Source organism: Pteropus medius, unplaced genomic scaffold (assembly GCF_902729225.1).
Source record: "Pteropus medius unplaced genomic scaffold, Ma_sr-lr_union100, whole genome shotgun sequence".
NCBI classification, from domain to species: domain Eukaryota; kingdom Metazoa; phylum Chordata; class Mammalia; order Chiroptera; family Pteropodidae; genus Pteropus; species Pteropus medius.
This window is the reverse complement of record NW_024353905.1, coordinates 3159121-3183141: the sequence shown is the minus strand read 5'-3', so window position 1 is coordinate 3183141 and position 24021 is coordinate 3159121. Positions and strand designations below refer to the sequence as shown.

Sequence of the window (24021 nt, the reverse complement as noted above, 5' to 3'; positions counted from 1 at the left end):
AGGGAACTATACATTGGGATTTAGCAAGCAGAAGATAAATGAGGGACAAAATTATTGATTTGAGAGACATCAGCCTAGATATGATATTTGAAGCCACAGAAATGAATAAAATTCTGATAAAATGCTATAGAGATACAAGAAGAAAGGAAAGAGAACTAAGTCTTTGAGAACACTTGTAATCAAGGGATGAATGAAGGAAAGGCCAGCAAACGGGTCTGAGAAAGATCTGTAATCTAGTTCTTAGGAGAACCAAGAGAGAGTGGTGGTGTTGACACTAGTGTTTGAAAGAGTTTTGAGTAAGAAGGAATGTTTAACAGGGTCAAATGCTACAGAGATGCTGAGGAGGATGTGTGTGAATGGAGAGGTCTTGGGTTTTGGTGATTTGGAGGTCAGTAATGACTCCAGTTTACAAAGTTATGTTGTGGTAAATTTGGAGGGACAACCAATGGAGGCTATCTTCTTCAGAAGGTTGATAGTGGCCATAGGAAAGATATGGGGTGGCAGATGGAGAGAAAGTTTTTTTTTTAAATAACGTATATCTGTATATATGTATGTCAGGCTTACATACATACACATGTACATATATATTATACATGCATGCATACATACATATTAGACTTAGGTGGAAGACAATGGGTGGAACAGGGGGTTGGAGTAGCTGAGGTTAAGACCTCAAGTGGAGGGTTTGCTGTGGAGAAAAGAAAGACATATCTCACTTTGAGCCAAAAGGAGATGGGTAGGAAAATGTCGAGGCAGGGAAGGTTGTTGATAGAATTCACATCTGAGAGGGTCTGGATCTTATCAGAGAAGAAGGAAGTGAATAGCTGCTATAAGGAATAGAACGAAGATGAGCAAATTGATTGGCAAACAGTATGGAGATAAGCAATGGGTATCAGAGCAAAAAACTAACATGAGAACAATGCATCTCTAGTTGTTCTTTTTTTTTTCTTTCTGTAAGCGGAACTCAGAAGTTCGAGAGCATGAGAAAATCATGGTCTATAGGACCATCCCAGAACTGAGGAACATCACAGAGGTGAGGAAGAAGGATGAGGGGCTGAGAGCTATGTAGAACAGAGATGAAACAGGGAACCAGACTCATGGGACCAAATTGAAGTCGAGAAGGAGGCCAGAGGAAGGTAAGAAAAAAGGAGGTAGAGGAAGCCAAGAGAGAGAAGCTTGGCTCAGAGAGCAGGAAAAAGTGGAAGACTGAGCAATTTCTCTGAGTTTCAGTTTTCTTATCCATCAGTAAGGGACAATGATGAGCATTGCCTAATAGCTTTGTTGCTTGTAAGCATGGGTGATTAAAAAAAAAAAAAAAATAGACAGGTTGATTGCTTGTGAGCAAAATCCTGACTGCATGAGCTAGGAACTAACTTACAGAAATGTTTAACTTGGCTCTCTATATAGTACACATTCTTGGATATTTTGGCCATGCCCTGCTCCCTCTGCTTGACCAGATTGTCATCTCTCAGAGAACTGGGTCTGTGTCCATACAATTCTTTCAAAGTGAGACTGCCTTTGTTCCCCACAAAACTAACAGACCAAAACCTTCAGCACACCCTCACTACAAATCAACTTTGGGAAACAAATCCTTCCAGTAAAACACAGGAGTCTCAAACTAACATTAGTTGAGTTCAAGTCAACGTGGCTGAGTAGATAAATTTTGTTCTCATCTCCTCTCATGACCACATCAAAATTACAACTAAATCATAGAACAATTAACCTGGAGAAATGTCTGAAGACTAGCTGCACAGAAGTCTTATACTAAGGATATAAAGAAGCCATGTTGAGGCTGTTAGGAGGGATGGTGAGCATCAGGAGGAATATCTCAGCTGCAGAGGTTCCCCATGAAGAGCAAGGGATCCCAGCCCCACACTGGAGTCCCCAGCCCAAAGCACTAGTGCCAGAAAGAGGAGCCCTCACAACACCTCACTGTGAAAATCAACAGAGATTCCCTTCATCTGGGTGAGACCAAAGGCTGCTGGAAACCCAGGCATTTTCTTAAAGGGACTGCATACAGACACACTCACAGGCACCTGCTCTGGGCTCTGGTGAAGGGACAGCAATGGGGCGGGGAGACTAAGGACATACAAGGAGAGACTGAATTGTATGGCTTCAGAATGAGGGCTGAGACAGCACCATTATCACTGTGTTGAGCTCTTCTCCCACACAACTGGCAGGTAGGTGCCATCTTTCCTATATTGAACCCTCCTCCCACATGGCCAAATCTAAATCTGCATTAACCTGGTAAACACCTCTTGTCCCACCCTGATGACTCCTTGAGACCCAGCCCCACCCAACTTCCACACCTTCAGAAGTTCTCCTAGTGGCAAGCAGCCAGGCTTAGCTAGTCTGTGCACCAACACAGGCTCTTTTCAGTGATGGGCAATGGGTCTTGGCCCATGCTGCAGTCTTTCTTAAAAACTCTCAAAGGTCCACAAGACTCAGGCAGGTGGAGACTGGCCTCAATGTGCCATGTACCTCTTACTAAGTGGCCCTAGGTTTGGCACTAGTGCCATATGTGAATCTGCATTAAGCAGGTTAACAACACTTGCCCCACCCTGGTTATTCCCTGAAACCCCACCTCACTCAACTCACATACTGCCTGAAGTTCTTTCAGTGGCTGAGACTTAAGAGCAGTCTACAGGCCTTGGCAGCCCTTGGGGTCCCCTGTGCCTTTGGCTAAATGGACCCAGGCCCAGTACTGTGACCAGCCTCAGGTCACAGCATGGCCTCTCCCACATGTCTCCAGACCCCATACAGGCAGCTACCAACCATGGATTGCTTTATAGTTTCTACAAGGTAGCCAGTCCAGGGCAGTTACAGGTGGCAGCTGACTTTGGCCTGAACCAGAGACACTAACACGGGGCCCCAGAACCAACACACCTGGTGGCCTGATTCAGATCACAACAGAACAGAACTTGATTATCTCCAGAAGCAACAAACCCAAAGGGTAGTCTCAGCAGGCACACAAGCCCACTGAGGTAAATCATGATCTGTGGAGTCAGACCCCACAAAGCAGCTCATATGTGGTCATGGCCAATCCTTACAGTCAACTGGAGGGTCAATCCCACCAAATGACATGCACACAACAATCAAGGACATACGGAATCCACACAAGAGACACTCCTGGAGTACCTAGTTGAGGTGATCAGGGAGACTGTGCCACTGGCCCAACAAGACACCAACTACAGAAAGCCACCCTGCCAAGATAGGGAGACTAGTAAATCTACCTAATAAAAACAAACATAGAGAGATTGCCAATATGAAGAAACGAAGAAATGTCTCAAATCAAAGAAAAGGAGAAAACTCCAGAAAAAGAACTAAACAAAATGTGGGCAAGCAATCTACCAGATATTTAAGAAACTTAATGAGAATCTCAACAAAAAGATAGTAAGCATTAAAAAAGGACATAGAAATCATAAAAAAAGCACTAATCAGAAATGAAGAATACAATAACTAAAATGAATACACTAGAGGGAATCAACAGCAGATTAAATAAAGCAGAGGATAAAATCAGTAATTTGAAAGACAAGGTAGCAGAAAACAGCCAATTGGAACAGAAAAAAGAAGAAAAAAAAGAATAGTTTAAGAAATCCTTGGAGCAACATCAAGCATTAACAACATTCGCATCATAGGTGTACCAGAAGGAGAAGAAAGAGAACAAGAGATTGAAAATCTATTTGAAGAAATAAAGAAAACATTCCTAACCAGGTGAAGAAGATAGACATACAAGTCCAGGAACTGCAGAGAGTCCCAGACAAGATGAGCGAGCCCAAAGAGGCCCACACCAAGACACATCATAACTAAAATACCAAAGGTTAAAAACAAAGACAGAATCTTAAAAGCAGCAAGAGAAAAGCATTTAGTTTCCTAAAAGGGAGCTCCCATAAGACTGTCAGCTGATTTCTCAACAGAAAAATTGCCAGCCAAAAAGGAGTGGCAGGAAACATTCAAAGTGATGAAAAGTAAGGGTCTACAACCAAGATTACTCTACTCAACATAGCTATCATTTAGAATTGAAGGAGAGGTGAAGAGCTTCCCATACAAGAAAAAGCTAAAGGAGTTCATCAACATCAAACAAGTACTACAATAAATGTGAGAAAAACATCTTTAGGAAGAAGAAAAAAATTAAAAAATATGAATAACAAAATGGCGATAACTACATATCTAGCAACAATTACTTTGGCTAAATGCTCCAATCAAAAGACATATGGTAGCAAATGGATAAGAAAATAAAAGCGATATGCATATTTTCTACAAGAGACACACTTTATTTATTTTTTTAAATTAAGTTTATTGGGGTAACATTGGTTAAGACAATTATATAATTTTCAGGTGTACATTATAATTTGACATCTGTACATTCTATTGTGTGTTTACCACCCAAAGTCCAATTTCCTTGAGCTACCATATATTTGATCCCATTTACCCACTTCACCCTCTCCCTAAACCATATATTTGATGCGCTTTACCTCATCTCCCTCCCCCGTAATCCCCAACCTCTATCCTCTGGTAACCACTAGTTTACAGTTCATGTCCATGAGTCTGTTTCTCCAGTTCATTTGTCGCTTTTAGGTTTATATCCCACATATAAGTGATAACATATGATTTTCAACTTTTTCAATCTGGCTTATTTCGCTTAGCATGATTATCTTGAGGTCCAACCATATTGTTGCAAATGACAGTATTTCATCCCTTCTTATACGTGAATAATATTCTATTGTATATATGTACCACAGCTTCTTTATCCAATCATCTATCATAGGACACTTCTGTTGCCTGCATGTCCTGGCCACTGTGAATAATGCTGCTATGAACATTGTTCTGCAAATACCATTATAGACATGATTTTTTAAGTCTGTGGGGTAAATACCCAGTAGAGGGATTGCTGGATCATATGGTAGATCCATTCTTAGTTTTTTGAGTAACTTCCATACTGTTTTCCATAGTGGCTGCAACAATTTGCATTCCCACCAGCAGTGTATGGGGGTTCCTTTCTGTCTGCAACCTCTCCAGCATTTGTTATTACTTGTCCTGTTGATTATAGCTATTCTAACAGCTGTGAGATGTTATCTCATTGTGGTTTAGATTTGCATTTTCCTAATAGCTAGGGATGTTGAGCATCTTTTCACATATTTCTTGACCATTTGTATGTCCTCTAGGGAGAAATGTCTGTTCAGGTCCTCTGCCCAGCTTTTGATTGGATTGTTTTTTTGTTTTTGTTTTTGTTATTGAGTTGTATGAGTTCTTTGTATATTTTAGATATTAGGCCCTTTTCAGAGATATTGCTTGCAAATATGTTTTCCTATTTAGATGGTTGTCTCTTTATCTTGTTGATGATTTCTTTTGCTGAGAAGAAGCTTTTTAGTTTGATGTAGTCCCATTCATTTATTTTAGCTTTTACTTCCCTTGCCTTTGAAGTCAAATTCATAAAATCTTCTTTAAGTCTAAGATCTTTGATTTTAACCCTATGTTTTCCTCTGTGCATTTTATTGTTTCATGTCTTATATTCAGTTCCTTAATCCATTTTGAGTTAATTTTGGTGTGTGGTGATAGACAAGAGTCTAGTTTCATTCTTTTGCAGGTGGCCTTCCAGTTTCCCCAGAACAAATTATTGAAGAGGCTTTCCTTTCTCCAGGGTATGGTTTTGGCTTTTTTTTTGTCAAAAATTATTTCCCATATAAATATGGGTTTACTTCTGGACTCTCAATTCTGTTCCACTGCTCTGTGGGTCTGTTTTGCTGCCAATACCATGTCGTTTTGATTACTGTCACTTTGTAGTATAATTTAAAATTGGGCAGAATGATGCCTCCAGCCTCGTTCCTTTTGCTCAGCATGGCTTTGGCAATTGGGATCTTTTGTGCTTCCATACAGTTCTGATGTTTTTTTTGTTCTATTTCTTTAAAAAAATGCCGATTGGATTTTTATGGGGATTACATTAAATCTGTATAATGCTTTAGGTAATATGGTCATTTTAAAAATGTTAATTCTTCCAATCCAAGAATACAGAATATCTTTCCATTTCTTTGTATCTTCTTCGATTTTTTTAAAAATAGAATCTTATAGTTTTTATTATATAGGTCCTTCACATGTTTCGTTAAATTTATTCTGAGTTATTTTATTCTTTTTGTTGCAAATGCAAAAGGAATTATTTTTTCCACTTCTTTTTCTGACGCTATGGATTTTTGAATGTTGATTTTGTATACAGAAACTTTTTTATATTTGCTTATTGTTTCTAGTAGTGTTCTTGTGGAGTCTTTAGGGTTTTCTATATAGAGAATCATGTAATCCCTAAATAGTGACAATTTTACTTTTCTGATTGCTATTTGGATGCCTTCTATGTCTTTCTGTTGTCTGATTGCACTCTCTAGGACCTCCAATGTTATATTGAATAAGAGTGGCGATGGTGGACAGCTTTGCCTTTTTCCTGATCTTAGAGGGAATGTTTTTAGTTTTTCATCATTAAGTATAATGTTAGCTGAGGGTTTGTCAGATATGGCCTTAATTATGTTAAGGTATTTTCCTTCTATACTGATTTTGTTAAGTGTTTTTATTATAAATGAGTTTTATTATTATTATCTTGTTAAAGGCTTTTTCTGCATTTTATTATAAATGAGTTTTATTATTATCTTGTTAAAGGCTTTTTCTGCATCTATTGATATAACCATATGATTGTTAATTTTTATTTCTTTATATGGTGTGTCACATTTATTGTATTGTGTATATGGAACCATCCCTGTGCCTTTGGGATGAAGCCCACTTGATCGTGGTGTATAATCTTTTTAAAATGTTGTTGTATTCGGCTCGCTAGTATCTTATTTAAGATTTTTGCATCTGTGTTCATGAGAGATATTTGTCTGTAGATTTCTTTTTTGTGTGTTATCTTTACCAGGTTTTGGAATCAGAGTAATATTGGACTCATTAAATGAGTTGAGAAGTACTGCCTCCTCTTCAATTTTTTGGAAGAGTTTGAGGAGAATAGGCATTAAATCTTTGAATATTTGGTAGAATTCACTGGTGAAGGTATCTGGTGCTGGACAATTACTTTTTGGTAGGTTTTTGATGATTGTTTAAATTTTTCATACTGCTGTTGGTGTATTTAGATTTTCCAGTTCTTCTTGATTCAGTAAACGAAGATTGTATTTTTCTAAATACTGGTCCATTTCTTCTAGGTTATTAAATTTGGTGTTATATACTTTTTCATAGTATTCATATAAGATCCTTTGTATTTCTACGATGTCAGTCATAATTCCTCCTCTTTCGTCCCTGATTTTTTTTTTGTGTCCTTTCTCTCGCTTTTTTTTTTTTGTGTGAGTGAGTCTAGCTGGAGGTTTCTCAATTTTATTAACCTTCTCAAAGAACTAGCTCTTTGTTGCATTTATTTTTTCTGTCATATTTTTTTGTTTTCCATTTCATTTATTTCTGTTCTAATTTTGATTATTTCTTTCCTTTTGCTGACTTTAAGCTTCATTTGTTCTTCCTTTTCTTGTTTTTTGAAGATGAAGCATTAGGTTGTTTATTTGGGTTTGTTCAGGTTTTTGGAGAAAAGCCTGTAATTATATGAACTTTCCTCTTATGATCACTTTTGCTGTGTTCCGAAAGTTTTCATATGTTGTACTATCATTAGCATTCATTTCTATGTATCTCTTGATCTCTCTTTTTATTCCTTCTCTGACCCAGTTATTCTTCAGTAGCATGTTGCTTAATCTCCATTTATTTGTGGTTTTCTTGCTTTCTTTTTGCAGCTGATCTCTAGTTTCAAAGCTAGATCATAGATTGTGGTTGGTAAGATTTCAACTTTCTTATATTTGTTGAGGCTATCTCTGTGTCCCAGTATGTGGTCAATCCTTGAGAATGTTCCATGTGAAATAGAGAAGAATGTATAAAGCAGCTGTTTTGGAATAGAAAGCTCTGTAAATGTCAATTATGTCCAGTTGGTCTAATGTGTCATTTAAGGATTGTATTTCCTTATTGATTTTCTGTTTGGATGATCTGTCCATATCCGACAGAGGAATATTTAGGTCCCTTACTAGGATAGTGTTTTGGTCTCTTTCTCCTTTTAGTTCTGCTAGTAATTGCTTTACATATTCCGGGGCTTCCTGAGTGGGGGCATGGACATTAATAAGTGTTATGTCTTCTTGGTGTATGATTCCCTTTATCATTATGAAGTGTCCCTCGGTATTTTTCTTTATCGTTTTTATTTTGTAGTCTATTTTGTCTCATATTAGTACTGCTACTCCCACTTTTCTCTGAATGCCATTTCCTTGAAATATCATTTTCCACCCGTTCACTTTGAGTCTTTGTCTTTGGAGCTGAGATGTTTCTCCTGGAGGCAGCATAATGTTGGGCTTTGTTTTTTTATCCATTCTGCTACTCTGTGCCTTTTTATTGGTGAGTTCAACCCATTTACATTTAGGGTGATTATTGAAATATGAGGTTTTCTTATAGCCATTTTATCTTTTGCTTTCTGGCAGCTCAGTATTTTCTTGTCTTTGTTTTTCTGTTTTCTTTATATTGGTTGGATTTATGGGTTTTCTCTCCGATTTTTCTTGTTTTATGTTATATATTTCGGTTCTGAATCTTCTGTGTGTGGTTACCATTACAAATTTGTAAAGGATAGTGTGTGCGTGTGTGTGTGTGTGTGTGTGTGTTGTCATTTTTTCTCTGCATGCCTTATATCAGTTCCTTTGTGAATTTGGATCTTTGAGTCCTCCCCTTTGCAGTCATTGTTGTCTCAATTTATCCCTATGTATGCTGAATATTCATTACTAACTTGCTATAGCAATTCTCTTCTTATTATTTCAGCTTATAATGCCCTGTTCTTAGTAAGGGTTGCACTCCTCTGCTTCTACTTGCCTGATAGTCACTTTATTCCTAATTATGGTTTTTTTTTTTTTGGTTATTTTGTTTTAGGTGTCGTGACCTCTTTCAATATTCCCTGTATGTCTGTATATCTGCAAAGTCTTAATTTTCCTTCATATCTAAAGGAGAGCTTAGCCGGATACATTATTCTAGGCTGGTAGTTCCTTTCACTTAATAGTTTAAATATTTGATTCCATTGCTTTCTGGCTTGTAACATTTGAGCTGAGAAGGCCGAGGATAATCTAATGAGTTTTCCTTTATAAGTTACCGTTTTCTTCTCCCTGGCTGCCTTGAGAATTCTGTCTTTGTCGCTGATTTTTGATAACTTTAATACAATGTGTCTTGGTGAAGGCCTTTTTGGATTGAGATAATGGGGTGTTCTGTTGACTTCTTGAATTCCAAGCTCCAGCTCATTTCTTAGATTTGGGAAATTCCCATTCACTATTTGTCTGAAAATACTTTTTAGTCCCTGCTCCTTTTCCTCGCCTTTGATAATGCGCATTATTTTTACGTTTCCTCTCATGATATCAGCTAGTTCTTGTTTTTCTCTTTCATTATTTTTCATTCTTCTATTTCTCTCTTCTTTCTTCTGATTTATTTCTGCATTTCTGTCTTAGACATCACTGATCCTTTCCTCCATGTGATCGACGCTATTTCCCAAGCTTGCTATTTCATTTTTCAACTCTCGCAGTGTGTTCTTCCTCTCCAGAAGTTCTATTTGGTTCCTTTTGAGAGCTTCGGTCTCCTTCCTTTGCTCTTCTGATAGTTTTTTTCATTTCTTGAAATCATTGAATGACTCGTTTCGGAATTCACTGTGTTCTTTTCAGAAGTACCATCTTGAATTCTCTGTCATTTAAGTCACATATTTCTCTGTCTATAAATTTATTTTCTGGAGAGTTTTCTCTTTCTTTCTGGGTTGCCATGTCACCTTCGTTGTCCATGGTGTTTAATGGACTGTCTCTCCACATGGGCATTAATAGAAATGTATTCTGCTTTTTTTCCAGAAAGAAGATTTATTATATAACAGTCTCTCTTTAGCCTGTTGCAAAGAAGGTGCTTTTCTTTTGGTTTTCAGTAGGTGGCGTCTAAGCCTCTTGGATCACTGTTTCATGTAAAGCTTTAAAAAAAAATGCTTTTTTATTTTCTTATAGATATTTAATCACACTCACTACCCTCAATTTCAATCTCTGTCAGTGTTAGCAGCGTTTTCGGTAGTGTTTGCTCTGATCTCCCTTGGGCTTCGCAGTGTTCGGTATCAGAGGGTAGGGCGGGAGAGGCCATCTAGGTTGAGGGATGAGGGCTGCAGCTCATCCTTTGTTTTGCAACCATGGCTGGTAAAAATCAACTGTTGTTTTTCTGCCTTCCTGCTTCTCTGCGTTCTGCCCTGATAACTGGGTCTTGCTGCCAAATGCGTGGAACTCACAATTCTCCCTGGCAGAGTTGTTCAGGCAATTTGCTGCATCTTCTCCTCTCCTCTTCCTCCTAAGGGAGCTCTGGTAGATGCAAGAGGCAGTTTCTTTATTTCTCCCATTCCACTGCATGACACCCATGATTCTGACATGTGGTAGCTCTTATGAGCAGATCTCATGCTCAGACGTGCTGGTGGGCAGTTTGGGTGTTTTTGTTGAGTTTTAGATGTTCAGCTTATTGTTGTTTCAAGGAGAGAGATCTGGGGACATCTACCACTTCACCATTTTCCAAAAAAGAAGATACTCACTTTCAATCAAAAGCACACACAGATTGAATGTAAAAAAAGGAAAGAAATTATGCAAATGGAAACAAAAATACTGTGATATCAATACTTATATCAGATAAAATAGACTTTAAAACAAAAGCTATAATAAGAGACAAAAGGAACATTTTATAATGAAAAAGATATCAATCAAACAAGAAGCTATAATCCTTGTAAACATGCACCCAACATAGCAGAGGACTTTAATATCCTATTGACACCCCAATGATTAGATCTTCCAGGCAAAAAATCAACAAGAAAAAAAGCAGTCTTAATTGACACATTGGACCTAATGAAATTGATAGTTTTAGAACTTTTCAACTCCAAAGCAGCAGAATTCATATTCTTTTCAAGTGCACATGGAACATTGTCCAAGATAGGTCACATGTTGAGGCCACAAAACAAGAGTTCATAAATTTAAGAAGAGAGAAATTTTGCCAAACAACTTTTTTAACAACAATGGTATGAAAGAAGAAATCAATTACAAAAAAAAAACCACTGAAAAATACATTTATCACATGGAGGCTAAATAGCATGCTACTAATCATGAATGAGTTAATAATGAGATCAAGAAAGGAGTCAAGAAATACCTAGATAAAGATGAAAATGAAAACACAACAACTCGAAATATATGGGGCACAGCAAAAAGCAGTCCTAAGAGGAAAATTCATATCAATACAAGTCCACCTCAAGAAACAAGAAAAATCTTAAATGAATAATCTAACCTTACACCTAAAGTACTAGAGAAAAAACAACAAACAAAGCTCACAGTGAGTAGAAGGAAGAGAATAATAAAGATGAGAGTAAAAATAAAAGAAAGAAAAACTTTAAAAATAATACAAAAGATCAAAGAAACCAAGAGCTGTATCTTTGAAAAGATAAATAAAATTGATAAACCTTTAACCAAACTGATGAAAAAAGAGGTCACTAAAATAAAATCAGAAATGAAAGAGCATAGGGGACAACTGACACAACAAAAATACAAGATTGGAATAAAACACTATGAACAATCATATGCCAACAAATTGGAAAACCTGAAAGAAATGGATACATTCTTAGAAACATACAATCTCCCAAGACCAAATCAAGAAGAAACAGAAAATTTTAACAGACTGATTACTATGAATGAAATTCCAATAAACAAAAGTCCTGGCCCAGATGGCTGCACAGGTAAATTTTACCAAACATTGAATGAAGAATTAACACCTATCCTTCTGAAACTATTTCAAAATATTGAAGAGGAGGGAAGGCTCTCAATTTTTTGTGAGGCCACTATTATGTTGATTCTGAAACCAGACAAACACATTACAAAAAAATTATAGGCTAATATCCATGATGAATATAGATGCAAAAATCCTCAACAAAATATCAGCAAACCAAATTCAGCAATACATTAAAAAGATCATACACCATGATCAAGTTGGATTTATTTTTGGGATGCATGTTAAATTCAATATCCACAAATCAATTAATGTGATACATTACATGAACAAAATAAAAAATAAAAATCATATCATACCAATAGATCCAGAAAAATGTGTTTGACAAAATCTAGCACTCATTTATGATAAAAAAGAAAAAGTTTAGCAAAATGGAAATAGAGGGAGTATACTTCAACATAATAAAGGCTGTATCTGACAAACCCACAGCTAACATCATACTCAATAGTGAAAAGCTAAAAGCATTTTTTCTTGTGATAAGGAGTGAGACAAGAATGTTCACTTTTACTACTATTATTTAACATGGTATTGGAAGTCCTAACCACAGGATTCAGACAAGAAAAATAAATCAAAGGAATCCAAATTAGAAAAAAAATAATACAAGTGTCATCATTTGCAGATGACATGATACTATATAGAAAAAAAACTAAATATTCCACCAAAAGAATTATTAGAACTGAGAAATGAATTAAGTAAAGTAGCACGATACAAAATTAGTATTCAGAAATTGATTGCATTTTTATACACAAATAACAAACTGTCAGAAAGAGAAATTAAGAAAACAGTCCTATGTACAATTGCATCAAAAAATAACTAGGAATAAATTTAACCCATGTGGTAAAAGACCTTATTTGGAAAATTATAACATTGAAGAAAAAAAACTGAAGATAAAAATTAATGGAAGCATATATCATGCTCATGGATAGGAAGAATTAACATCCTTAAAATTTCCATACTATCCAAAGCAATCTATAGATTCAATACAATCCCTATCAAAATATTAATGGCATTTTTTCACAGAACTACAATAAATAATCCTATAATTTCTATGGAATCTCAAATAGTCACAGCAATCTTGAGAAAGAATAACAAAGTTATAGGTATTACAATACCTGATATCGAAGTATACTACAAGACTATAGTAATCAAAACAGCATGGTATTAGCATGAAAAAAGACATGTAGATCAATGGAACAGATTAGAGAGTTCAGAAATAATCCCATGCCTACATGGTCAGTTAATTTATGACAAAGGAGGCATGAATATACAATGGAGAGAAAAGGAGTCTATTTTAAGTGGTGTTGGAAAAACTGGACAAATACATCAAAAAATGAAACTACACCATCTTTTCACATCATATACAAGAATAAACTCAAAATAATTAAAGACTTAAATATGAGACCCAAAATCGTAAAACTCTTAGAAGAAAACATAGGCAGTAAACTCTCTGACATTGTTCTTGGTAATTTTTTTTGTTTTTTGATATATGTTCTTGGACAAGAGAAACAAAAGAAATAATAAACAAATGAAACTACATCAAATTAAAAAGATTTTGCACAACAAAGGTAACCATCAACAAAATTAAAAGATAACCAACTGAATAGGGGAAGATATTCACCAATGATATATCCAATAAGGGGTTAATATCAAGACTTCATAAATAACTTAAATAACTTAATGCCCAAAACCAAACAATCCAATTAAATATTGGCAGTGAACCTAAATAGACCTTTCATCTGAGGACATACAGATGGCCAAAAGACATATGAATAGATGTGCAACATCACTAATCAGAGAAATGCAAGTTAAAATCACAATAAAATATCACCTCAACCCTGTTGGAATGGCAGTCATCAATTAAAAAAAAAACAAGTATCAATAAATAAAAAAAATCAAGTACTGGCAAGGATGTGGAGAAAAAGGAACCCTCCAGCACTATTAACGGGATTTCAAATTGTTGCATCCACTATGGAAAGCACTATGGCAGTTCCTCAAAATATTAAAAATAGAACTACTATAGGACCCAGAAAAGAAATCCAAAACACTAGTTTGAAAAGATATATGCACTCCTATGTTCATTGCAGTATTATTTACAATAGCTAAGATATAGAAGCAACCTATGTGCACATCAAGAGATGATTGGATAAAGAAGCAGTAAATATGCACAATGGAATATTACTCAGCCATAAAAGAGCAAAATCTTACCATTTGTGACAACATAAATAGATATAGAGGGTATTATGCTAAGTGAAGTAAGTCAGTCAGAAAAAGACAAATACCATATGATTTCATTTATATATGGCATCTAAAGAATATAATAAGTAAACAAAAAACTAACATCACTCTCCTAACCCAATTTGTGAGAGCCTGTTTGCTTATTTTCCTTTCTATGGAGCTATCTTCAGAGAATAGTAATTTTCACATTGCTCTGAGGAAATTTCTCTAAAATCAATTATTTCTTAAAATACTTTGAACAATGGCAGCTTTGTTGGAATATGTGTCTTCACTTCCAAGGAGACCTTTTCGAAGGTGATAGGACTCACTTTTACATGTCACTCCTGGGCTGGTCATTTAAACCCTCACCTGTAGCCTTTATGTACAGAGTTTGTATTGCCCCTAGGATAATGCTGTAAGAAATAGTCAGACCTCGATTAATGAGGGTCAATATTCATTGACACCTCAACTACAACTTGCATTCTGTTTTAGGAAGAAGGGAGATAAATTTAAAGGAACTATGTAGAGATCTGTCTTTATTTCACAAAGCAAAATAAAATATAAACAACAAAATAACAAATTATCTCACCAAACCAAACAACAAACAAACAAACAAAAATATTCCAAAGGGTATTTAGGAGCTAGTATAGATTCAACCATGAGAGACAATCGGATATAGTAGAAAGAACATAAAATCTGAGTGCAAATCTGACTTGAACTTCCTATATACAAGCCTCTTGGTAAGTAGGTTTCCCTTTCTGACTCTCAATTTCCTCTTCTTTAAAATGAGATAGCTGTGGAATTCAATAAGAAAATGTGTTTTGGGTTCTTGTGCATTGTGTCTGGCAAATACAAGGTACCTAGTAAATGTCCCTTTTCCCTATATCATCTTTACTCAATCTATAACATGACAGACATTGTCTCCTGCCTTATTGTCCTCTGTCCAGAATTATTTTTTTTCTTTGTGATTGTACAACCAAGGCCCCCCATCCACACACATAAATCAATCTTTTTTGTTCTTTGGCACAAGGACACTCTACTAAGGTATCTCTGGAACAAGGTGGTCCATTGAGATGCTAACCAGGAGAGAGGGTTGCTCACCTTTGACCACAAACTTCACAATGTCGCTGTGCTGTTCAGAGCCTACCCGTCCCTTGGCAGTACAAAAATAGTAGCCCGAGTCAGCCATCACAGCAGGTTTGAAGAGTAAAGTACTCAAGTTTGCTAATCGAATGTGTTCTTGGTTGTTAGTCTGTTTCTTGTACCAAACATATCTGATGGGAGGAGAACCCCAAGCCTCACACTGAAGGCTAATCCTCATTCCCTGGGGCACTGTGAAGCCATAGCCATTGCCAGTCGTCACTGTGGGCTTGGAAACAGAGACTGCAAAAGGAAAACAAGAGAGGAGGCTCTGGGAAGTTATAAAGATATGGGAACACAAGGCCGAGTAATCCATTATGGGTATAGGGGTGTGTATTTCTCTGCAAAGGGAACTAAAAAGGGCTCGTGACTTGGAAAAGAAGAAGGAATAGGACAATGTAAACAAAAATAGCTTCCTTTGGAGGATTAGGTACTACTTTGTAGTATCTGGGGTTTTGGATTATCTGGAGTTGAAAACCAACTGACTTTAAAAAAGTAATATAGTTTTTTTTTTTAAGCTCAAATGGAGTTTTGGGATTATCTGCAGGTTTTAGATTATAAAGGATAGATATAAAGTTGCCAAGCCAACCAAATTTATCTTGGCTAAGCCCTGCATCACTTTCCTCAGGGTTTCTCTGTCAGCATCAATCCACATTTCGATATCCTGATAAGCTACACTAATTTTTATGAGTTTTAAGACCCAGATCCCAAGAAGGGAAACAAGGCTGTGGATGCTGGAATTTCTAGGACATCTGAAGGGATAGAGATTTGAAAGCCAGGAACCCTTCCCAACACTTTTAAAATTATGCTATGGGAGTGATGACTCTGAGGATTATTTGTCCATTTCTTCTGATTAGCACATATAACAGAAGGGAGAGACTATGTACAGTTTAACAAAAGTCTTTGGGTTTCTCAGGGTTTTCTAGAATTACAGTCCTCTATTGGGTCTTTGCCTATCAGTGTTTTCCTACCCCCATGATGACTCACGTTTCTGGACACGGAGTTCAATGATCTTATCTCTCACCACTTGGTTGCCATCAGGGGTCTGCCAAGTGACTTCACAAGTGTAGTGGCTCCGGTCATCCATCTCCAGAGTATTCAGTTTGAGGGAAACATCTCCTAGAACCTCATGGTTCACATACAGGCGGCCCCAGTACTTTGCTTGCTGGATATGGTCTCCAGAAGAGTCACGTAGGAAGATGGTGACTGGGTCTGAGCCACGTTGTACCAACCACTTTACCAAGACTTGGGTGTAGCCTTGCAGAGGGCCATAGGTGCAGGGAATATTCACATCTCCTTTCCAAGGCCCTCTCACACTCTCGGGCGCTTCCAGGATGGGATGGCCTGAAGATGAGAAACAGAGGAAAAATGCAGACATAGATGGCACACTCACCTGGGAGCTAGGGTAGCAGTGGCAGTCCTCAAGAGGCTTCTGAGAAATATTCTTCAACTTTCCTTCAATCACGCTTTCAGATTTTCTGTACCCTTTTATTCTCTGCCAGCTTTCTCATCAACTAGAACCAGTCCCAAGAAGGAAAGCCCTTAAAATTATTTAGCTTTTATAAGTTCCAAGTCCTTTTTCTGTCACTTCTGTATTGTGAGGTGACCCTGGGTACATAGCTTTCTACAACAAAAGACCCATTTTCTTCACCTATAATGAGTTTAAATCAAATGATCTCTAAGTTTTCTGCAAACTCTGACATTCTGTAAATCCATGAAAAAAAGAAAAAAATTTATTTCATTTTCCAAAATAATTGTGAAAGCAAATGCTGAGAAGTTAGGTCTGAGGTATTGTATTGTATGTGATTATATACCTGAAGAAATGTGGAAACCGTGGGGCTCAGAAAGAAAGTGCTATCTACTCTATTTATCCCACATTGCTTCCTTAAATGGGCTCAGTGATCGGATCCCTAACCCTAATCTCTTCTCTGGAAGGAAGGAAGGAAGGAAAGAAGGAAGGAAGGAAGGAAGGAAGGGAAGGAAGAAGGAAGGAAGGAAGGAAGGAAGGGAAGGAAGGAAGGAAGGAAGGAAGGAAGGAGGCAGGGAAAGGACAATTTGGGGGTGGAAACTTGCAAGATGTGTCCTGTTTAAAAAAAATCATTAGTTATTGTTAAGTTAGAAACCCAGAAATTGATTTTTTTTTTCCTCTGATTTCTCTCCTCCTTTGTTTATTTTTTTTTTTGGGGGCGTAAGGCGGTTCTCTTAGTTCTCAGCAGAGGTACATTGGAAAATCTCATCCTGAGGAGAAATGGAGAGGGAAAGGTCTGGAGAGGAAAAGGGTATGAGTAAAACCTAGAGCTCGCTGAGGTAAGAATGGGGACCAAAGTTATATTGCTTCTTGGTGTACTGGGGAGGGAAACTTAGAGTGAGAAAGGTGGAGATGTTGAGAGAGCCATCAAAAATTTCCATCTATAAACTCATATTTTGAAGATTTTGTATTTTATTTAACTGGGACTAAAAGTGAAGGATTGTATTTAGACAATTTTTTTGTCTTTTCTAGGACAGGTAGTTTCACAGTGTGAATTATTACTGAATACAAGATTTTTATGTAGCCCATGATTCCCAGGCTTTAGTCAAGGAGATGGAAGATGGGGTGAGGGCATGCTTTTTAGCTCCTAGAATGTTTTGCCAACTACCAAAGCTTCTATCAATGGGGAGGCTAATGTCAAACTTCTGGCCTGTGCCCTCATCAGGGAATTCTTAGAACATCATTAGCATATCTGGGCCAGGATAAAAGCCTTGAGTAGAAAATAATACATAAACATGAATCCATGTTGTTAGATCCACCACATATACTCTGGAGCATTTAAGAACGGGCAGGGAGCAGAACTCAGACCCATGAATGAGAGCACAATAGGGGAAGATTTTGGTTTACTCTAAAAATAAACTTTATAATTAATTGGTGCTATTTATGGGCCTAGATATCTAGGGGGAAGTTCTGAGCTTTGTTTAGGTCCTGGACAGAATTACTCTTTAAGGTCCCTTCCAATTCTAAATTGTTCAGGGCTAATAGACTGTAATGGAAACAGAAGTTAAATAACTATATGTTTTAGCTGGTGATGAACTTTCATTGGATGGTGGGATTCGCTATGCTATTGATAGTTCATGCTTCCATATGCATGCAGATACAGCTTATCATCATGCACATACATGCCCATACATATTTTTAGTCACTTGCAAGCACAAACATACCAACCTTAAGTCCCATGAAGACCATCTAAGCCTTTCTTTTCAATATGCTCTTTCCTCTTAGTCTTCCTCTGGCCCTTCAAAATCTCCCTCCCTTCCTTTGAAAATCATTCTCATACTTCTCTCTTGGGCAACAAAGCAGCATTCTGCTGTGAGGACATCTGGAGCAGCTGAAAATGCCTTTGTCTATGAATATGTATGTCTTCTCTCTGACCTTGGGGGAGCTGCAAGGCCTGGCTCACATTACACTCTCCAGGAACTTGCTGGAAATTCTCACATAGCTCACTCGAGTATGTCAAGAACATGGACAGCCAGTTCCAATTCCCCAATCCTGAAAGTCACTTCTAGAAGTAAGTCAGGCATGACTTTTCCATCTCAGAATAGGGACATGGGAGAGTTAGTAACCAGCCTTCCAAGAATGGCATTTTTTCTCTTTTTAATTTTTTTTCTTCCTCTCTCCTTCCTTCCACCCATCCTTTCATCTTTATTCTCTTCTTCCTCCTTCTTTTTCTTGTTCTTTTGTTGTCTTCCTCCTCCTCCTTCATTAGCAGCATAAAGAGAGAGTATATGGTGGGCACAAGGCATCACAAGAAAGGGGACATTGTGCTATTCCTCACATACTCTGATCTCCAAAGAGTAGGTAACTTCAATAGCATTAACTTATACCTTCCAACTATTCCTGTGATGCTAAGATAATCTAAAGGAACATTGAGTAGGAGCATCTAGTGAGATTAAGAGGGTAGTGAAAGACTACATGATGTAGTAAGAACAACACCAATCTAAGTCCAAGGCCTGCCCTACCATATGTCTCTCTGTGTGACCTTGGATTAATTGCTAAACCTATCTGAGCTTCAAATATTTGTCAATAAAATGAGGTAATAATAAACCTTAAATGTGGAGTTGTTAAGGAAATAAAATGGGCTCACAAGTGTGGAAAGCACCTAGCATAGTGGCTGGCATTCAGTAGGTCCTGGATAAATGTCAGTCTTGTCCATGCCTCAAGAGAAACTTCTCATATTTGTCTTGATTCTTCTTATCCTATGGAAGCCCTCAATATGTCTTCCCAGGATGAATAGATTCATTAGTTTGGATCATTGTCAGTTTTAATAATGACCTGAAGGAGAAGTTAGCACATGAATAGGTAAGGAGTTACCCTTCCCAGTCTGATGGAACCTCCCAAGTTACAGATAGATAATAGGCCATCCCTGTATTGTAGAATATCCAGAAAGGATACAGCAGTCTGTATCTCCAACAAGGTTGGCATGACAGCCAATGTGAAATGTTGGCCATATTAAGCCTGACTTTCCTGGAATATTGGGTAGGAGTTGCTCTGCTCATTATGGATCCATGAAAACTACCAAATAGTCAGGTACTTGGTACAATAGGGCTTGAGATACCAAGCAGGATAGAATTTGGAGACTTCTAGAATGGCATAGTTAAAAGAGATCTGTGAAACACTTAGTTGCATTCCCTCATGGTACATATGGGCAAGCTGAGGCTCAGAGAGAGATAGATGCTTATCCAGTCACACAGAGAGCAGGAGCAGAGCTGTGCCTGGAGGCCTAGAATAAAGGCTTTCAAATGCTACTCTGTCGTCTTATCTTCTTATTAAACCAGCAGCCACAACTGAAAACAGCAACCACTTACCTGGGCCTACCTGGCATGGTTTAAGGGATGTTATCCTAGGGCTGGATAATATCCCCTTGACTGCCTGTAAAAGAACCCTCCCACTCCCACCCTGTCGGCTGCTTTCTAAAAAGCTTTTTTAAGAACTTCTGAGCCTTGTTCTCCCCCATCAGGGAAAGATTAAACTTTCTTCAAAAATTGCCCCCCACCTTCCTCAAGTGAAGAACCAGAACTAGGAATTGGATCAAGGGATTTGCTTATAAAGGATTGAATTTGAGAAAGAGGGAACAGTACTGGGGCCTACTCTGGGCCTGGGACCTGGACTTAGAAAAGCAAAGGTCTGGGCCCTTTGTGATGATTCTAAAGAAAGGAAAGACATAGTTTTATGGGTGTGAGCCCCTTTATAAAAACTAATATGGGTCTTTTTTAAAATCTTCTTTCTTCTACCACTACACAGAGGGTGAGATCTTCCCATAACCACACACTCCTGTATCTAATCTCTCTCCCGCTCTTGGGCTTCCTCCTGGATAGAGGATTAACTTAGATAATAGATGTCTATAAAATGTTTATGATGTTTATAAAATGAAAATGTTAGGACTTATTTTTAGTGCTATTATTTCAACATGTGTCTTAGACTTAATAGCTGATTCGGGCCTCTAGAGACTTTTTAGAATTGAAGCCACAGTCTTACAGAGCTGTCCACCTGGCAGGGTACTTTGAGGCAAGCCAAGCATCTCTCTTCACTGTACAGATGGGCTGGAGACACTGAGATACAGGGAGAAGTGAGGTGTTATTGGCCATTTTGTATGTCCTGAGCCTCAGATTTATAGTGTAAGACTTTTCACACAAATGGAAGCCCTGCTTCCAGGTCTGGGAGACCTCACAGCTTGAGGAGGGAACAATACACATGTGAGCACTCATGTGCACACCCACATGATTTAAATTTAACATTTACAAAATATTTCTGTGAGCCCCAGCCCTGCCTCTACAAGTCCCAGCTCAAACCAACAAATTTAGAGAAGGTAGGGAGGTATGTTCTAAAATGTGTTAGAAAATAAAAACATTGTAGTTATAGAAAGAACACTATCTTTAAGAGCATTAACTCTGCCACTAATGCTCTGTGGCTTGGAACAAACTCTTTCCCTCTCAGATGATTTAATTCATTTTCTTTTTGAGCTTGAGATTCTAGAATTCTATGGATCACAGAGCCCCAGGATACTGACCATACAAAGGACACCAAAATAACATCATCAAGTCTCTCCCCTCAAAGATATGGAACAAATAAGAGTGCAGAAAAAAGCCTTTGACTTATGCTGGGTCTCACTTAGCTATTACTCAAGCTTTGTTTGTTTGTTTATCTATTTATCTATCTATCTATCTATCTATTTATTTATTTATTTATTTTTAAAAAAATGGTTCTCTCAATTCTCAGGAATATAAATGAAGTTGGAAGAAGACCCAAATAAATAATGCTACTATGGGGAGTCAGACCTCTTTTGGGATATGTATCCAGTATTAAGCTCCCACAATTAGCCAGCTGGGCCATGTCTGCAGGGAAGTGAGTTACCCCAGAAGAAGGTAAGAAACCAAGTCTTGCGAAGATGAGTTGAAGGATCTGGGGCTGTTTAGCTTGGAGAAAAGATGTGTCAAGTGGACATGATGTCTGTCCTCAGAACTGTAAAAGGCTGTCACAGCATAGAAGAAGCAGATATGATCTGTGTGTCTCCAAAACAGAGCTGAGACTTTAGATAGAAGCCACAGGGAAATTAATTTAATTCAACACAAGGAAGAACTTTTTAACAGTTGGAGATGCCCCTGGATAGACTATATGATCTGTGGAAGCAGTGAACTATCAGTCTCTGGAAGTATGTGCACAGATATTCTGATCACTTGCTCATAACAGTGAAAGGTAGATCCAGGTTACTTTTAAGGTCCCATCTAGCTCTTTAACAACATTCCTTCTTTGTCTTAACAAAGATTAAAGCCTGGAAGCATAGGGGTTAAGGCACAATAGAATTTCAGTTGAAAATCAAGGTGGCATTGGGCACCTTCTTAATGTCTCTGAAATAAGAAAAGTACTATAAAAGCATGTGAATATTTTCCAAGAGAGAATTCTTCTCAATTTCTATGCAAACTTACCTCTTGGCTTTTTCAGCAGCCTTTAACTACCTCCCTCTCTTCTGCAGCATTAGCTGAGAAACTCACCTGCTCAGCAGAAATGGGATTTCCTCAGTAAGCATTCAATCCCAAACTCCCACCTTTTTGCCTGTGCCAACAGAGGCCTCCAGGCCCCCATTTGTTGCCTTACCATAGGTGACAACTGTTAGGTCGCCCAGGACCAGCAGGCCCAGTAAGAGCCCCATCACAACCAGAGCCACTTCTTTCCTTTCTTCCAGCCCCTTGCTTTCAAAGTCTTGAACTCTTGATGGCTGCCAGTGTCTGTGCCTGCTCACTTCCCTTCCTTCCCTATATCTCTCACTCGAACTCCCAGTCCCATCTCACATTTCCCTTCCTTCCCTATTTTAGCACAAGTCATATGAATATCCCCCTCCCTCTCTTGCCTAGGGTTGGAGGTTTGAGAGTGAGCGAAGCAATTCTTCCCCTTACTAGAGTATTGACTTGACCTTCCCAGAAGCCAATGGGGTTCTATGGTTTTAGATATCCCAGTCCATGTTTATTTTAAGTTTCTTCCACAAGACTTAGAGGTTGGAGGGTGACCTTTGGGATGAGTCTGCTCCCTCCAGTAAGGGTGTATTTTCCTTTCTGGTAGGCCCAGGGAGAAGAAATCAACTTTCTTGGCCTATGTGATATTCAATAGTCATACTGTTAACCCTTGCTTGCTCAGCTTATGCAAATGAACAAAGTGTTGGGAGTGTGTGTCTGTGGGCTTGAGAGTGCAAAAGATTAAGTGTATAAAAGGGCTTTCTACAGATAAATGCTTAAATAATAGTCAAACCCATGGATAAGGCTGTTGTGGAAGAATATACTCTCATATCTCATATTGGAAAACTCTTTGAATCACTTTCTTCTATAGCTCCACCTCTTTGTCAGGAAGGGTTCCCATTACTGCTCATAAAGGATATTTTATTTATTATTAAGGAAAAATTAAATCTAGTATCCAGAATATTCACCCATTGACCTGATAGTGATATGCTTTATTAGGCTGAAATTTTCAATGACTTTCAATTGGTACAGATCTATGATCTGCAAGAGAATGACCTTAAAGCTTCTAGGAAGCTTAATTGTTTTTCTACACAGGTACCTAAGTGACTGTAAGTCCACCAGCAGTCTACCTATAGGTTTGACACTGCCCACAGTCTACTAAGCTTTGAGAATATAAACACCTGCAAAAGGAGAAATGCACACAACAAATTCACATTGAATTATAAGTAACATCTGGTCTAATATTAGCTTCTTTTCTGATTAGAGAGATAAGAGAGGCCTTGGTTGGGGGAAAGATGAGTTTCACAGGGGAGAGTGTGACTCCAAAAAGAGACATTATCTCCTCTAAATGTTTGCCAAGGGATGGAATTTGGTTACATACAAGTGATCTGGGACTGTGCAAAGGCTAAGATGAAATTCTATCATTTTAGGCCTTGCCATTATAACATGGAATTCTGTCAAGCCTCTCTGCCTCCCAGATTGAATCTACCTTGTCTGGTTGTCCCTTGCTTTTTGGTAACTTCATTCAGTCCACTGCACTGGAACATCTAGTCATTCTTTCCCATTGAGTCCTCACTCAGGGACCCCTGAATTTGGGATAACCCTCCTTTTATATTTTCCAACCAGTACCCTACCACCAGTGCTACTTGCACACCACTACATCTGCACACACCACACACACACCTCACACACACTGCACACACACCGCACACATACACACAGACTTTTGCGTAAATATGATGAAGATCTGGAAGCCCATGCCCCACGAGACTGGTGTAAATTTTTCTCTGGTCTGGTGACTGTGTTATTTGAATTCCCTCTTACCTCTTGTTAGAACCTCCTGGATCTGAAGATAAATAAACATTAACCTAA

The 24021-nt window shown here is 37.9% G+C and overlaps 1 protein-coding gene across 3 annotated transcripts in view; it reads right to left on the bottom strand.

The window, feature by feature from the left end:
• VSIG4 (V-set and immunoglobulin domain containing 4) overlaps nt 1–22480 on the bottom strand; it is a 48953-nt gene extending 26473 nt beyond the window's left edge. Inside the window, exons 1-3 of one of the 3 annotated variants that reach the window (XM_039851404.1) lie at nt 22295–22475; nt 16159–16515; nt 15133–15414 (exon numbers count right to left, since the gene is read on the bottom strand). In XM_039851404.1, coding sequence (XP_039707338.1) covers nt 15133–15414; nt 16159–16515; nt 22295–22349 — 694 coding nt within the window. In that variant the 5' untranslated portion in view covers nt 22350–22475. Of the gene's footprint in view, nt 1–15132; nt 15415–16158; nt 16516–22294 lie in introns of all 3 variants that reach the window. The other 2 variants (XM_039851406.1, XM_039851405.1) reach the window with 2 other exon arrangements.
• Nucleotides 22481–24021: the final 1541 nt, after the last annotated feature.